Consider the following 14,908-nt stretch of genomic DNA (forward strand, 5'->3'; position numbering starts at 1 on the left):
TACTAAAAATGTGCAAGCTACTTCAACAAGTCCTACAGGGCTGGTTTGCTGTCAATAGCTACTAATTAGTTGAACATATTCTTTTCCTGTATTAACACCAGACAGAAGATGGGCATGAACTGCCTTCATCTGGAGCATTTTTATTTCACAAACATGAAAGTTACACAGCTGTTCATTGTTGCTTTTAATTCCAACCTGCCATTTGCTGTAGCTTTATTTTTCTTCTAGGAGAGACTTTCTGCTACAGTTTCTCTCATTACTGGAAAACAAACACTTTTATTCCTAAAACCAATTCTGTGTATCCTTTTCCCACCAAAACCACCAAGTCTACAGTAACAGAACTAAACCTACAAAAACATAAACACAAGAGAACTTGTAAAACTCAAGCTAATAGAAGACATCCATTAAAAGCACAAGCCTACGAGCAGCTAAACATAGACTTGCTGTTCCCATGCATGTCTTCCTGCTTATCATTACTTTCCTCATGCAAAAGGTGGGGAAACAGCCAGCTTTGTTTATTCAAATAACAGCGTGCAGGAAACTGCCCCTAAGTCTGAGGCTTGTAAATTGAAGCTCCACACTTTGTGTGTGTGTGTGTGTGCCTTATAAGCACCCAGGGAATTTTTCAACTCATTTTACAAGCTGTTCATGAAAGATCGTTATCCAGTATAACAGTCCTTGAACACAAAGCAGAAGTGCAACCTTTGGAAAAAATCAATGGACAAATCAAGGCTAAAATTGTTACACACTGCAAAAACAAACTTCCGCTCGGAAAGCCAAACCATCCAAACTGGAGAGGCTGGCAAAGCTACTCCTTGCAGCTGTAGCTACGCCCCCACCCCCCCATTCAGTAACTCCGCACAAGAACTGTGCTAAACTTCAGAAGTGCCTAAGAGGAAAGAAATCCCTTTTAAGGAAGCATTTCATGAAAGTCAAGTGCTGCTATTCTACATGCCCATTCCATTCCCTTGTCGAAACAGAACAAGAGTTTCATGCGTGCATGTTTCTTTCCTTTCCCTGTTCTTAGCTTCTGCACCAGTTGTTCGCCAAAAATAAACACCATTCCACAACCATATATGTGCAACAGCCTTCTGGTGATTCTGAGTCCCCTCCAGCACTGCCGTTATTCCACAAGGCCAGGAGACCGTCTTCTTTCTAACACGCTCTGACGGGCTATGCATATAACCCAGCTGAACCGGGAATGCCTTTTACATCTATTTTCTTTTCTGGACAAAAATAGTAGGAAAAGTTTAGCAAAAACATGTCACAAGTTGCTAGAAGTGTTTCAGGATCCTTTACTGTGGTCTTTGTTGAACTTTCATTCTCCAGCGGAACTAAAGAAGGATAATTTTCTCCTGGGACCTGCTTTAAAATACTTATCCATCTGCTGGTATTCTGAGAGAGTCAAGGTGTGTAACATTGAGGACTGGATGAAAAACAATTTCCAGAAAGACTTCTGTAACAGGCATGAAAACACTGTCAATGATTTTTTACTAGAAGTTTGCAACAGGTACGTTCTTTGGGTGTGAAACTCTACAGCTACTGTAAAGGTTAACTGCCTTGAAATGAGACAATTGAGAGCTATTTACTCTACTCCATACATCCTACCTGAATGGAGCATTAAGTACGTGAGTGCTTTCACTTTGGAATTTTAATATAGTGTTAAGTAAGTTGGTTTTATAGTGGCAATAGCATATACTTCATATTCACTTTCCTTAAGCCTATTTTTTCCTTCTTTTTCCTGAAGAATGAATAATTAATATAGGAAAGTGCAATACTGCCTACTAAATTGCTGCTTAACTGAAATGTACCATTCTGGCAGTGCAAAGCATTGTCCTGGGGGGAGGGGCTAGAGGAAAGACATGATTTCAAATAGTGAATATATGTCATAACAAACCCAAGTTCATTAAACACATTACTAAACACCAAATTTGTTTCATTCTGAGGAGTAAGTATTGCTTTTATACTGAAATTTAACTCTGGCTAAGCTTTTTATAAACTACAGTAAAGGAAAAGAAAGACCACTATGGAAAAGCAGCTCTGGGTGCCCACCATTTCTTAGAACAGCTTTACTGCTACAAAGCAGCTCGAAGAAAAAAAAGTTAAATTACATTAGGAGGAGCAAACAGTGTAGAGGCAATCCTAGTGCCTTAGTAACACCGAGGATGGCTGTGGTCCTAGATTAGAGCTGAAAGGGGCATGTCGGTGCCTATCCTGAAGTGGCACACCTTTGTGCCGCAGCCAGCCCTCAGCTTTGTGCCACAACAGGGAAGGCAGAAAGTTCTATCTGGAAGTAACAATTTAAAGACCCAAACAAATTACAGGATACTGACAGGACACAGTGTCTTGGTGAGAACAGCAACAGCACAATCTCAAAACAGCAACAGCGCAATCTCAAAACCAGGACTGAAATGCAGGTTCAAAACGTTAAGTTGCAAGTACAAAATTTCAGAAGTAACTGTTCTAGAGCAACCGGTTAAAAATTTGGACTAATTAAGAAGCACATCTGTGCCTACAAAGGAGGCCATAGGAGGAAATATTCTCTCATTTTGGCACTGGAATGTCTACCGTGAGGCCACACTTAACTATTTCCATTTTTCTGCCATCACAAATTAGGATTCAGAAAGAGGACACAACACCACAGCTCTGCGGAAATAGTTTAACATCTACGTGCCTTTCTCCTCTGTAGAACCCGTAACCCCAAACTGGTTGCTGGACAAAATTCAAAGCAAAGCCTGGGTAGTAAGCAATCTCATTCAGCAAATGCCTTTCAGCCTTACATGGATTAATTTCCACAAGTTAAACTGAACTCTTAAAAAATGACAGTTATATATTGACACTCACCCCCCCATCCATTTTAGCCTTCCTAAGACGAGTCGCTGCCTTTTTTTGCAGCAACCCATTGAAAGCATTTCCATCTGAACAAAATTCCTAGCATTCTGTGCAAGTAAAAATGCAAATTAAACAAACATACAGCTTTTCTCCCTGAGTTGGGAGTACTTTTATTCTGTTGACGAAGCCACAAGAGATGGCAGGTCGGAGCCTTTCTTTAAAACATTTGTTTTTCTAGCTGTTTGTAAGTGGAAAGGAAAAGAGTAAAAAAAAAGATCATGCAGCTGACGTGATCTCACTTTATTACCTCTGCTCAAAAGGTGAAATCAAGCAGCAGCGGGAGGATGGGGTGGGGTGTAGAGAAAGAGGAATGTACTATGCACCCGTTTTTAAGGACAAAAGAAAATGCTGCAGTGATGGCAGAGCCCCTCGTTTGCCCCCACTGCTGTTGTACACCTAAAACCCTGATGCTGGCTGTAAGCACAAATATTCACATGGGAGTGCTTACAGACACCTTACAGTTCTTACAGGATGGAGGCAGGCTAATAGTTCTGTCCAAAGGTCTCACAAGGTCAATACTAGCATTGCTGTAATCACTTTGCCCCCTCAACAACAGAGCCTAAAGAAGTCCTGTGCTAACAGAGCAACATGAAGCTGCATTTAGCTAAATAGATGGATAGGTGAACTGCTGCTCCCTGGAGAAAGGTGTAAGCCAGAAACCAAACTTTGTACAAAAGGCTTTGCAGGCTGGTGCACAAGGGTCCTTGCAAACGTGCCTGGTCAGCACAACAGCTAGTAATAACTGGTCCACTCCAGTTTTCCGCAGAAGGACAGTTAGTATAAGTCATCAACACACCGACTTGGAACAAGCCTTTTCTGTACTTTCCCAGGTCTACCCAAGCAACAAAAAAGAAAGCTTTTTTAATTTGCTGCATCATTGTTTAACAGTAGAGTTCTTACCAGTTTCAGCGATTTGAAGGAAGGTTTAAGAGTTGTGTGGGGTTCAAACATCAACACTCTTAGGTAGCAGCTGGCACCTATTCAGTAAATCCAAGGAGCTAAAATACACCCATTAATCCCTGTAAAACCAAGAGCGGGACTGTCTTACTCGCCCGTGCTCAGCATATCTACACAGCAGCCTCTTCACTCAATTGACCTCACATTCATCCTGCCTTGAATCTCATCTACTGGGTCTTCATTCGCTGCACTTGGAGAAGCGCAGCGCCATGCAACTCCTTAAGAAAAACCAGTGCAGCTGCAACTTAAATAGGCATCCACGTTCCCTCCTCCACTATGCCAACTGAGATATAGATGTTGCTACCAACAGAAAAAGCAAAGAAGGTAAGTTTTGTGATTAGTAAAGCTGAGCATGAAGATCTAGATAGGTCCCCACTTACTCATGCTTTCTTACCCCTCCTGATGGAAGAGGAAGTCTTTTTCTAACTTTCACATTTATCCTTGCCGATACTAGCTTCTCCAAGCTCTCTTATTTATTTTTCCCCTCATCTCACCTGTAACGATCATGTTTTCAGGTGTCCAAACCTGCTATCTCTGACCCTCTCTGGATGCGGCCATGTTACAGATGATTGCATCTCGCTTCTTCTCAAGAACTGCCCAAACCTCAAGACACTCCAACTGGAAAACTGTGTGCGGATCACTGACCAGACACTAGAAGCAGTGACCCTCTATGGGGGATCACTGCAAACGCTCCACGTGGATTTCTGCCGGAACATAACACGAAATGGTCTAGAGAGAGTCAGGGAAAAATGTCCCTCCGTAATGCTGAAAGCAGAGAGAAGTGCTAACATGATTCCAGACAATAAGCCAGAAAAAAAGTTTATGCTTGAAAAGGCACCAAGAAAATTGTTTCAGCTTTAAGCGCAACAAATTGTATAAACTCAGTCAATGTGTATATTTTACTTCACTTCCACTCTCCTCGTGGGTAGCATTGCTTCAATGAACCGTGGCTACTTTCCTGCGTTCTGGTTTAACTCCAAACAAATGGTTGATAGGTTTTGTAAAGGCTGCACTGGGAAAAGGCATGCATCTCCACCAGGACAGTCTTAAGGAAAAAAACTTGTTTGCTTTCTGTTGTTCCTTGAAACTGGAAAACCCTGCATTGTTGTCACAAAACGCTAGACCTGATTAAGGCTGAAAAGTGCAATTTTGATAGCCTCTTGTCGCGGATGAGTGGAATGCACCTCACTCAGAAGAGAGAAGCAGCAACATGTTTTATTGAGGTAAAATAATAATTTGACAGAGTTCAATAAATTCGATGGAATTTAACAAAGTTTAACAGTGGTTTGACAAGGTTCAATACGTTTGATGGCAAGGTTCACCTTATTAATTACTGCATGGAAGCGACATACAAAGGAAAATTGAGTTAGAATCGAGTTAGAATGATTCCCACAGAGACCGGAGGCGCAAAGAGTAAAGAAGACCCTCCCGTTGAGTCACAAGGTTCAGAGTGGACCCCCTTGCTTTCTAAACTCCTCATGGAGCCTAGGTACGGCTGGATCCAATCTTAGTCTCAGACTTGGTCAACGGTTTATGTCTAATGGAAGAGATACAAAGAGTAAGGAGGACCCTCCCGTCGAGTCACGAGGTTCAGAGTAGACCCCCTTGCTTTCTAAACTCCTTATGTAATGGGAACGGGCATAAAGCCGCAGCAGATAGAGCTTGGGTAATTGTCTGATTTACACAAATTTCAGGGAAAGAGTGGTTAACAAATTTCTGTTAAAGGATATATCCATATGGTCATTCCATCCGCTAAGGGTGATAACCACACCATGTAAGATCTTTCTAGCAAAAGCAGAGTACCTGACAACCATCACTTCCTCGGTGATTAATGTTTGTAGCTGATTTGTCAGGCTTATTTATTAAATGAAGGATGCGTGGCAATGCGCGCAAAACAGTTCAACCCTTTGCATAATGTACTTTGACAAGATACACCAAGTTATTTGTTAAAGTTGACATTAAAGGAAGCACAATATGAACAAATGCTAGTTTACACCACTAACCTACAGGAAAAGACAGTGCCTTACAACCTGTAGCTTTAAATGCTAAATTAGGAACACACTACAGTACAGAGCTATATAAACACCTGTTTCTCACTGCAAAGTACAAACCAAATAGCTATTTTCATCCCAAACCACAAGGCTATCACTTTCCTGCATGCTGCTCTGCTACATGGAAGTGAAACTTTTTTTTTTTTTAAATGAAGGGTTGCTATGGCATCATCTACAAAAATTGACACCAAAGGTTGGCACAGTTTTACTCTGCTGTATAAAATTTGCCTTGATACAACACATTGGGATTTGCTCGTGGTACTGAGTACTCGGGACTGGTAACACCACGTTCCAAGACTCTTCACGCACTTACAGATTTTTGCCTGAGGAAAGGTAAACATTTCTGAGTGCCGCCTTACTGTGTCAACTGTAGTGCAGTTACCTGTCAAAAGTTTTACTTGTTGAGTCTGTCTCAGTACAGCAATACAGAAAAACCATTGTGGTCATCTAGCTTGAATTATTCAGGTTTTTGTTTGAACTACAGCATGCTTTTTTAAAAAGCACCCTGTGCTTTACTCTATGTGGGAGCATGTCTTTAAATTCTGCTTTCCATTATTTTCCATTTTGTTCAGCAATTCTGACATGAATTCAGAATTCTGAGCCCTAGAGAGCACACTGTTAATATATAATCCTGCCCATTCTTGCTGACTCTGCAGCTGAACTCGTATTTACCTTAAATCTCTTTCCCATTCAATACAATCCACTGAAGAACTTTATGCTTACAAAGGATGACAGATGGTTAAATCTGGCTATCGGTATCTTGGTTTCCCCTAGAGGACCAGATGTCAGTTTAGCTTAGACGTCAAACAGAAGGCTGCACACAGACCAGTTTGACAAACTCTATGGATCCTGAATAGTTCCAGCTTAAATCACAATGAAGTCTAGAGCAGTTAAGATTTCATTTTAAATTAAAACCTTACACAGAATAGGAATACCTGAGCGCGTGACCTTAAAATCAAAGCAAATCGAGAAACACTAGCTTTTGGAAATACTGTTCTGTCCCATAAAGAGAGTCAACATTTCTGGTCCATTACATAACAATTACTCAAGACTTCGTCACTACAGCAATCTATGTGCATATACCACAGTAAGCCTGTTTCTCATTTACATGAGGGGCTCTGCAATTGCTGATAATTAATCCTACTGCACTGGTAACAGAACACTGATGAAATTTGCTAGTTAAAAAACACATGAACTGGAACTTGCAGCACTGGAATTCAAGTATATCAAGACTATCGTGGCTTAAAATAATCTGATAGCTTTCCTGCATTTTAACAGTTGTATCTACAGGTATAGCTTTGCAGACTTACTACTTGTCTGCATTTTAATCTTCTATATAACTGGAAGACTACAAGAGCTAGCTTTTCCTCCAGTGAACAGAATTTGTGACTTCTTAAATTGCTATTAACAAATTATTAAAGGTTGTCACAAATACCTAACATGATACATGTCTTTCTTTAAACTTAGAGAACAGCATGACTGTAGTACCTCTCTAAAACAAAAAGAATGTGTGAAAAACTACTATTGAAGTAAAGCAGACTTTTCCCCCCTGTAGAAAAAAGTTCTGAAGTTAGGCCTCAATTACTTAGGAATAACTGGTTTGATTTTCCAATTTCTCACTGTATTCTTTTTACAATACTGTTGCTCCTTTTATTAAAGCTATGTGGAGAAAATGCTTGGGGTGTCATAATGGAGAACTTGGCTCTGATGCCTCAGGTAGTCTTGAAAGAAAGATTTATTTCAACTGATACATTGTCTTTCATTCACATTTGCACAGAAAGAAAGGAAACACGCTATCAAAATTCCACTTGAAGCCAATTTTTACTGCAAGAGTAGTACTGTAAAATTGTATTTCCAATCAGTTTCTCTACGAAGGTAAGTTTCAAACAATCTCAGCAGAAATATGTCAATAGACTACATTCCTAGGGCTTATTCTTTCCTCTGCAAGAACTGATGAGCTAGCTATGAACTCCTAAAAACATTCTTTATGTGGTGCATCAAAAATAGAAGGAGCACTTGACAGCTCTCAGCATAAGTGAATATACTTACTCCTCCTTTCCATCCTGGTTAATTGATCCACAGATATCCTTTGGTACTCTCTAATTTGGCTGAGCTAAGAAATAAATCACAGCATTACAGAAACTTAGTCAAACAGAGCTGAAATTCTAGAGAAATACTTGATCGGTACGAGTATCCATAAGAAACACTCACCCAGAAGACAAATCAAGAAAATAATTTCATTATTGCATCTTCACAACTTAGAGATATTTAACAGCATGACACTGTAATATTCTGCTATTTCATTAACTCATTCCTAAAATTTAAGTAGGACCCTTATGCACTACAAAGTAAGGAACAAAACTGGAAGCACAGACAGGAAGGACAAACAGCAATCCTAAAACACCATTTACAACTTGGAAAGGAGATTGGTGGGCTGAACAAACTTATGGCGATGTGGAAATTGGGATGTTGACACAATTCTTACCTTGGATACACAACCGGTGAAAAAACACCAGTTTCACATATTGCTGACAAGCCAAAACAAGGTAGGAATTCTGTATAGTCGCATTCATAAGCGGAGACCTTCTCCTGATGCCAGCTCTCTAAGCACTCTCTGATGAAAGATACATCTCTGCAGATGTAACACCTAACAGATTTTCAAGTAGCTACAAGATATGAAAGCGGGTTTGCATCTGTCTACATATTATTTATGCCTTTTTGCCAGTTTTCTATCAGGACTGTTTCAGGCAGGGGGTGGGTGGGTCGGTTGTATAGAGCGAAAAAGGGCCTTGGAACACTCTCCCACTTGGTTTCTTTGCCTATTTGTGTACAAATGCTCAAAGTCATATTATTTTGCTCTTCCCCTCCTTGAATGGGGATATTTGTTCATGACATGGTAAAATTTGAACACAGTTGTGTTGATAAATTTTTTCAGCATCAATAATAACTTCTCTTACTTAGCAATCCAATTTGAAAATTGAGGATACAATGATTACATTTTACTTAGGGTATTCTGTAAGGATGGAAGCACGTTAACAGTTTTCTTTAGTTCCAAGCCATTTCAGTTCTGTCAAAGTTCTCTTAACACTACTGAAACATTTTTTACTCTTCACAGACCCTAACTCTAACTTACCAGGTATGGAGGGAGGAAGGCTTGTTATCTATCATTTTATGAAAGTACTAAAAGAAAGGTGACACAAACCAAGATGCCTGCTTGGAAGCTGCATCAGGTTATCAGATGCAAGTGGCAAACAAGACTGCATTATCAAAAGATTGTGCCTTTTCCTACACAATAGGGGAAAAGCAACATCCAGAAGACCCTTCAGATTTCCATTGTGGTAACATAGCTCAGCTTGGCAATAAGGTAAAACGAAATGAAATGAAGTTCTGCAGCACAGTAAAATTGCTTACTTAACAGCAGTGGTATTTCCTCTGCCGTTAAACTTTATCACCCAATCAAAAGGCTAAATGACAGATCTAAACCAAACTTCCAGACCTGACCTGATCACTTGTTCACCTCTTCTCTGAAGAATACTACTGTTCAAGAACACATTCTGCTCTTACCAGTCCCCTCTAAGCATGACAGACACGCATTCCACCTACCGCTACATTCCAGCTCTGTCAGATGAACCAACACTACTACTGCTAGCTCCAGAAAGAGTGAGGCTTCAGCCAGTTAAAGTAACTTGCCTACCTCTAGTCTTGGGGACTGGCTGTTCATCTTCTCTCTGTTGTAGTGTGCCTACCTGTTCCAAAGGGCTATCCAGCTGTCTGATAGCCTGAAAGCCCAAAAGGCTAGGGATGTACTTCCTAGGTGGGAAAGGGGGGGGGGGGGGGGGGGGGGGAAAAGAGAAGGGGGGGGGGGGGGGGGAAGGTAGGAAAAAGCGATTGGAAATACCAGAGGTGGTAGAGAAGAAATTATCTAATCCCAAGGTAAAAACAGGATGAGAAAGAGAAATTATGGGCTTCAAGAAGCAACAGCCTTATAAACCAGAGAGAGTGCTTCTTGAGAGTTATTTGAGGTGTAAGGAAAAAGTTAGGTACTACTCATGTACAGCAAAAAATAAGCAGCAGCAAATAGTAGTCATGTTCAACAAGAAACACAGGCTTGTGGCATCTAAGTGCTTTGTATATAATACCCACCCAGCACATTACTTTTGTGGCTAAAGCTTTTCAAGCTGTTTTTCTCCAGTTATGTTTAGAATTTAATATTCCTAAGCTTACTGTGGCTCCATATCTCATATTAATTTGAAATGGGTCTAGATAAACACATTGTCACACACCTGTTCTTACCTCTGATACTCCCTGCTTCAGTCATACACATGTCCCATCCAATGCTGAAAGGTGGAAAGGAAATGAGGCATGACATTTGGAAATCGCTTGCAGTCCACCTTGCTACAGCCAACTCTGCCTAGTGCAACAACGCTGCCACTGGAAGGTTTGTTACAAGATAGAGTTGCATAGTTTTTTCTTTAAATAACAGCATATATGACCTACTTATACTACAGAATCCAGACAAACACTGCTAATATTTATTCCCCTTGCTATATAGGGAGAGGTTTGCATACATAAGATACCCTTAAACTGACATAAAGCTAGAACTTTCTCAGATGGTCTCCAATAGTAGGACATAATCAATGCTGTACATTCTTCATCGTTGTATGCAATTACGTATAAGAAGCATTATGAAAAAAGACTTGAACGTGATTCCAGTCTCACTCAGATGTCTGAGCAACAGAAAAATGTCAATCAGCAGGTTAAAAGGAATGTATGCACAATATAGTTATGGTGAAAACAAACAGTAGGATAAAATAAAAATAATTAAGCGTGTGATAAGTTTTAATGATGCTAAGATAGATTATTCAAAGGACAAACACAATCAATAAAAAATGTCTCAATTAAAGAAATCAAGCCCAATCCTATGATCAACACCAATATTTACCAATATCAACATCCTTTTTCACTTTACTGAAAACTGCCTCCAAAAATACCCTCATTATCCAAGAAGCCAACTACATAGTCCATACAAAACTGTAATTTTTAGGCAGTGTTCTATTATTTTCTGTGCCTGATTGAAACAGACTGACAAATTAGTAGCACTAATTCAGACACATAAATGAAGTCTGGAGGGCAATAATACAAGACCTTCTATAGCAGTTTCCCCTTTTATTTGTAACCTTATATTTTTTTATGTATTACACCTATAAATTTAGACCAAGATGTGAATATACTCCCCCACAACAGCGATGGGACACCAAAGTCTCAGTCCAACTTGGAACCATAATACATGATGAGGCAGGAAACTAAAGTCTGCATGATTTCAGAGCCCTGAGTCCCCCCTTCCCCAAAACTGCTGAAAGCCCCCCTCTAGATGTTTCATGTTGCAGTCTGGTTCTTGGTCATACCTCAAGAACCTTTTGCCTTTTTCATTAGCCAACAAACTAGTCCTAACCGAAAGAACTTCACCAGATAAAACCCAGATCTGCAAATTTTTACAGCTTATCGAGTCACCCTTTGACCACTACTAGCTGGCAGCAATACACCAGTTCAGTCTTGGACAACCAGGAAGCTTCCCTATCAATCCCTGCTAACATACAACAACCACATGAGGGAAAACAACAAGAATTTCTACCCTCTTCTCCAGACTCAGATGGACCAGTCTTGTCCCAGGTGAGATTAAGTTAATAAATGTTCTCGCTAGCCCTCAGGCCCCACAGCATCCTTACCACGGAGTTCAGTGAGAATGAGGGATGGAAAAATCAGGGCAGAGCAGCAGTGACTCATCTGGGGATAGACTCTACCCTTTTCCTCAGCCCAGTTAAAACCTGCCGCTGAACACCAAGCAGCATTTGTAGTTTGACACAAATCATGTTTTTGATAGAGACACTGGGGAATTCATCTGTTCTTCAGCACTTCCCTAAGACACAGAACAAAAATGTCTTTGTACAGTACATTACTGTCCTAACCAAATATGAGCATTACAGTGTAAGCCACACCCTGCTGGAAATAATACAATTACAGCTGCAACGAGATGAGACCAAACACATGAAATTTACTAAAATCAAAGGCATAAACTAAGAATGTATATAAAATCCATAGCCTCCACTACTACCCTGTCACTTTCATTTTAATTGTTTTGTATGCTGATCAGGAATCAACTACATCAATCTGTATATTAAAAAGGATTTTTTTTTTTTGACAAAAGATTTAAAGGTTTCTGAGTCAAGGTAGCAGTATGTTATTATTGTCAACAACTACTACTCTGGAGGAGAAAAACATTCAAATGAAAATCAAGAAGGAACCAAGCACAACGTTAACTTGTATTGAAGAACGAGGAATAAATATCGGGAATAAATACCCGAAAAAGCCAGTACCTCAAAGACATTAGAAATGCAGAGCACCATACTACACATCAGATTCGCCGAAGATAAACATTTTAAGATGCTTCAAATGTCACGTCCTGTCTAAACACTGTAATACTGTAATTTCCTGAGACAAAATATAGAAGTATGAAGACTAAGTGAACCAATCACAGTTCACAAATGCATACAAGCAACCGATTCTTGAATTTGCTTTATTTTTCTCTGCATAAGGAACCCTGCACAGGCAATTCAAATTAAAACAAAATAAATATGTGAATATTCATGTAAAACTGTCCTTGCTAATGAACAATTATACACAATGTACAACTCTTCATGTTCACTGGGAGGGCTTACAAATGTACTATTCCCAACAAAAATGCACCAAAATGTCTCCATGCAAACTTATCAAAAGTGACCAAAAAAGGAGAAAAAAACTTACTGATCATACTTTTTTGTTTTCTTTTTCCTTTTTTCTTTTTTACAATCACAAAAAAATAAAAACATCTAATTTTTTGTTACATTTAGAGTAACTAAAATGTGGCCACTGTCTATTAACATCTGTTTTTATGCTCCTAAAACATCTATGGTTACTGTAAAATTATGTCAACAATGAATTGGACTTAGGGCACTATTTGTAGTAAAAGGAAGATGATTTTGTTCACAGAATGTTAATAATCTGTGTCTGAGCCCTCTGCATTGTCCACATTCCGTGAGAGCATATAATTGTCCATATCTATAGACCTGCAATTATTGATTGCATAGCGCAAACGCTCTGCCATGATTAGTTGACTGGAGTAAGGTGGGAGCCTCAGTTGAAAGAAACAAGTCTGTGAGGTAGGCAAGCTGTCGTAAGGCTGTGGAAATGGATAAAAGGTGGGACACTGTTAAGTTGTGAATGAAGCAAAAAATGCAACATATCCATATTTCATTGCTCCCTCCCTTCCTTGCCTCTATCATTCAGCATTTTCACATTCTGTCTCAAAACTCCTTTTAAGAAACAGACTAGCCTCCCTTGTTTACATCTCGTTTCATCCTTAAGTATGCGCAAAACTACTGCTGTATCACCTGCTCTGTAAATAATTCAACCCACTAATGAAATTCAACTATTTGAAAAGTTGATCGCACTACTATTTAGCAGCCCACTGGAATATACCAAGCAACATTCAAATTACATACCATAGTGTGCCTTAACATGAGGCAATTTGAGAGACACCTAGCCAAAGATGACAGTCAAACCACTATTATCTTAGATTTTGCCAAGTTTTTGATTCATGTAGTTCACAGAGAATGTGCTTTCACTGCACAAAAACCAAAAGTAATGCCAAATGAACACATCCTGTATGTAAAGTAATATGCTGTAAACTCATTACAGTGGTTTTAAGATGTCAGAGTTCACTTGTGGTCACATGTTGCCACTTACACAGATTTAAAACTTAAAAAAAAGGAGTGAAAATTATCAGATGAAAAAAGGGATTGGAACAGAAAACGACCGTGGACAAGTTACAATACAAGAAGGTTTGTTTCTTGTGCAAGAACTTGTCTTGACCTCCAATCATATAACTATAGTAAATGCACCAAATGAATTAAGATGCAATTCATGCAGTGTTTGTACTTCTACACAATTAAAATGTTTGGTTTTAATAGCTCAGAGCATATCCCATCCCATACTTTCTCTGTCAATTTACAATTATGGACACCTGTCTCCTATTGTCAAAGGACTGATTATACTAGACAGGAATAAAAAAACCCCAAAAACCGAAAACAGCATCTTACCCTATCAACCTTCATTATTTGGAATCGCTGAGAGATATCGGCCGTGTTCGCTGGCAATCGAGATCTTCCTGACACAAACCTCATAAAAAGGACCCTCTCCTCATTTGAAAATTCTTCAAGGGTATGCCAGAACCACTGTACTAGCTGATGCTGCTCATCAACTTCTCTGTATCGCACAACTTTCTTCAGAACTTCAACTGATATTTCTGGCATTCCACAGACCATTTGCTCCAACTGTTTGGCAGTCAGAAGAGACAACAAAGGAACTGGAACAATCCAAGACATTCCTTCTCTTACAGCAGCCACCTATTGCCCAGAAAAGAAGAGACATTTGAAGTGCAATTGTCTTACCTCTGCCACTTACTGTACCATCCAAACGCATGCACTTGCATTTGAGTGCAAGTGTCTCTGCCACTTACTGTACCATCCAAACGCAAAAGCAACATATCAGCTGAGAAATGGGATAAAGAGAATTATAGAACATCTGCCAAATACAACCTCCCACACATGCAATCCCCTGTAAGGGCTGTATCCTCTCTCAAAATCCTGGCGAATATTACAGGTATTTTTAATCGTAATTGCACATTAAAGAAGGTGTTTTGATACAAAACAGAACAACTTAAAAAAGAACAAGTTAGCAGCACAAATGATGATGGCTAAACCAAAAAACCATGTATATACCATACATCTGAGCGGGAACAAAGTCATATCTGTAAGAAGTCCGTACTTATTCTAGAAGACTTAGGATTTGGTACCTCTCATGAGAAAGTTACTTTTCTAATGCAGTGTCCTGGTTTCGGCAGGGATAGAGTTAATTTCCTTTCTAGTAGCTGGTACAGTGTTTTGGATTTAGGATGAGAACAAAGTTGATAA

At 39.5% G+C, this 14,908-nt stretch overlaps 2 protein-coding genes across 2 annotated transcripts in view; one reads left to right on the plus strand and one right to left on the minus strand.

Annotated features, from left to right (window-relative positions):
• The first annotated feature begins 920 nt into the window (after positions 1-920).
• On the plus strand, positions 921-7,586 carry FBXL22 (F-box and leucine rich repeat protein 22). The gene is made up of 2 exons (XM_009273994.2): positions 921-1,510; positions 4,365-7,586. Exons 1-2 carry the CDS (start codon positions 1,176-1,178, stop codon positions 4,708-4,710), a joined length of 681 nt encoding a protein of 226 aa, XP_009272269.1. The 5' UTR covers positions 921-1,175; the 3' UTR covers positions 4,711-7,586.
• Positions 7,587-12,458: 4,872 nt separating this feature from the next.
• HERC1 (HECT and RLD domain containing E3 ubiquitin protein ligase family member 1) overlaps positions 12,459-14,908 on the minus strand; it is an 89,887-nt gene continuing 87,437 nt past the window's right edge. Inside the window, exons 76-77 of the mRNA XM_009273995.2 lie at positions 14,036-14,341; positions 12,459-13,116 (exon numbers count right to left, since the gene is read on the minus strand). Coding sequence (XP_009272270.1) covers positions 12,931-13,116; positions 14,036-14,341 — 492 coding nt within the window. The 3' untranslated portion in view covers positions 12,459-12,930. The remainder of the gene's footprint in view (positions 13,117-14,035; positions 14,342-14,908) is intronic.

The sequence above is a fragment of the Aptenodytes forsteri genome, unplaced genomic scaffold, assembly GCF_000699145.1.
Source record: "Aptenodytes forsteri isolate BGI_AS27 unplaced genomic scaffold, ASM69914v1 Scaffold239, whole genome shotgun sequence".
NCBI lineage: Eukaryota > Metazoa > Chordata > Aves > Sphenisciformes > Spheniscidae > Aptenodytes > Aptenodytes forsteri.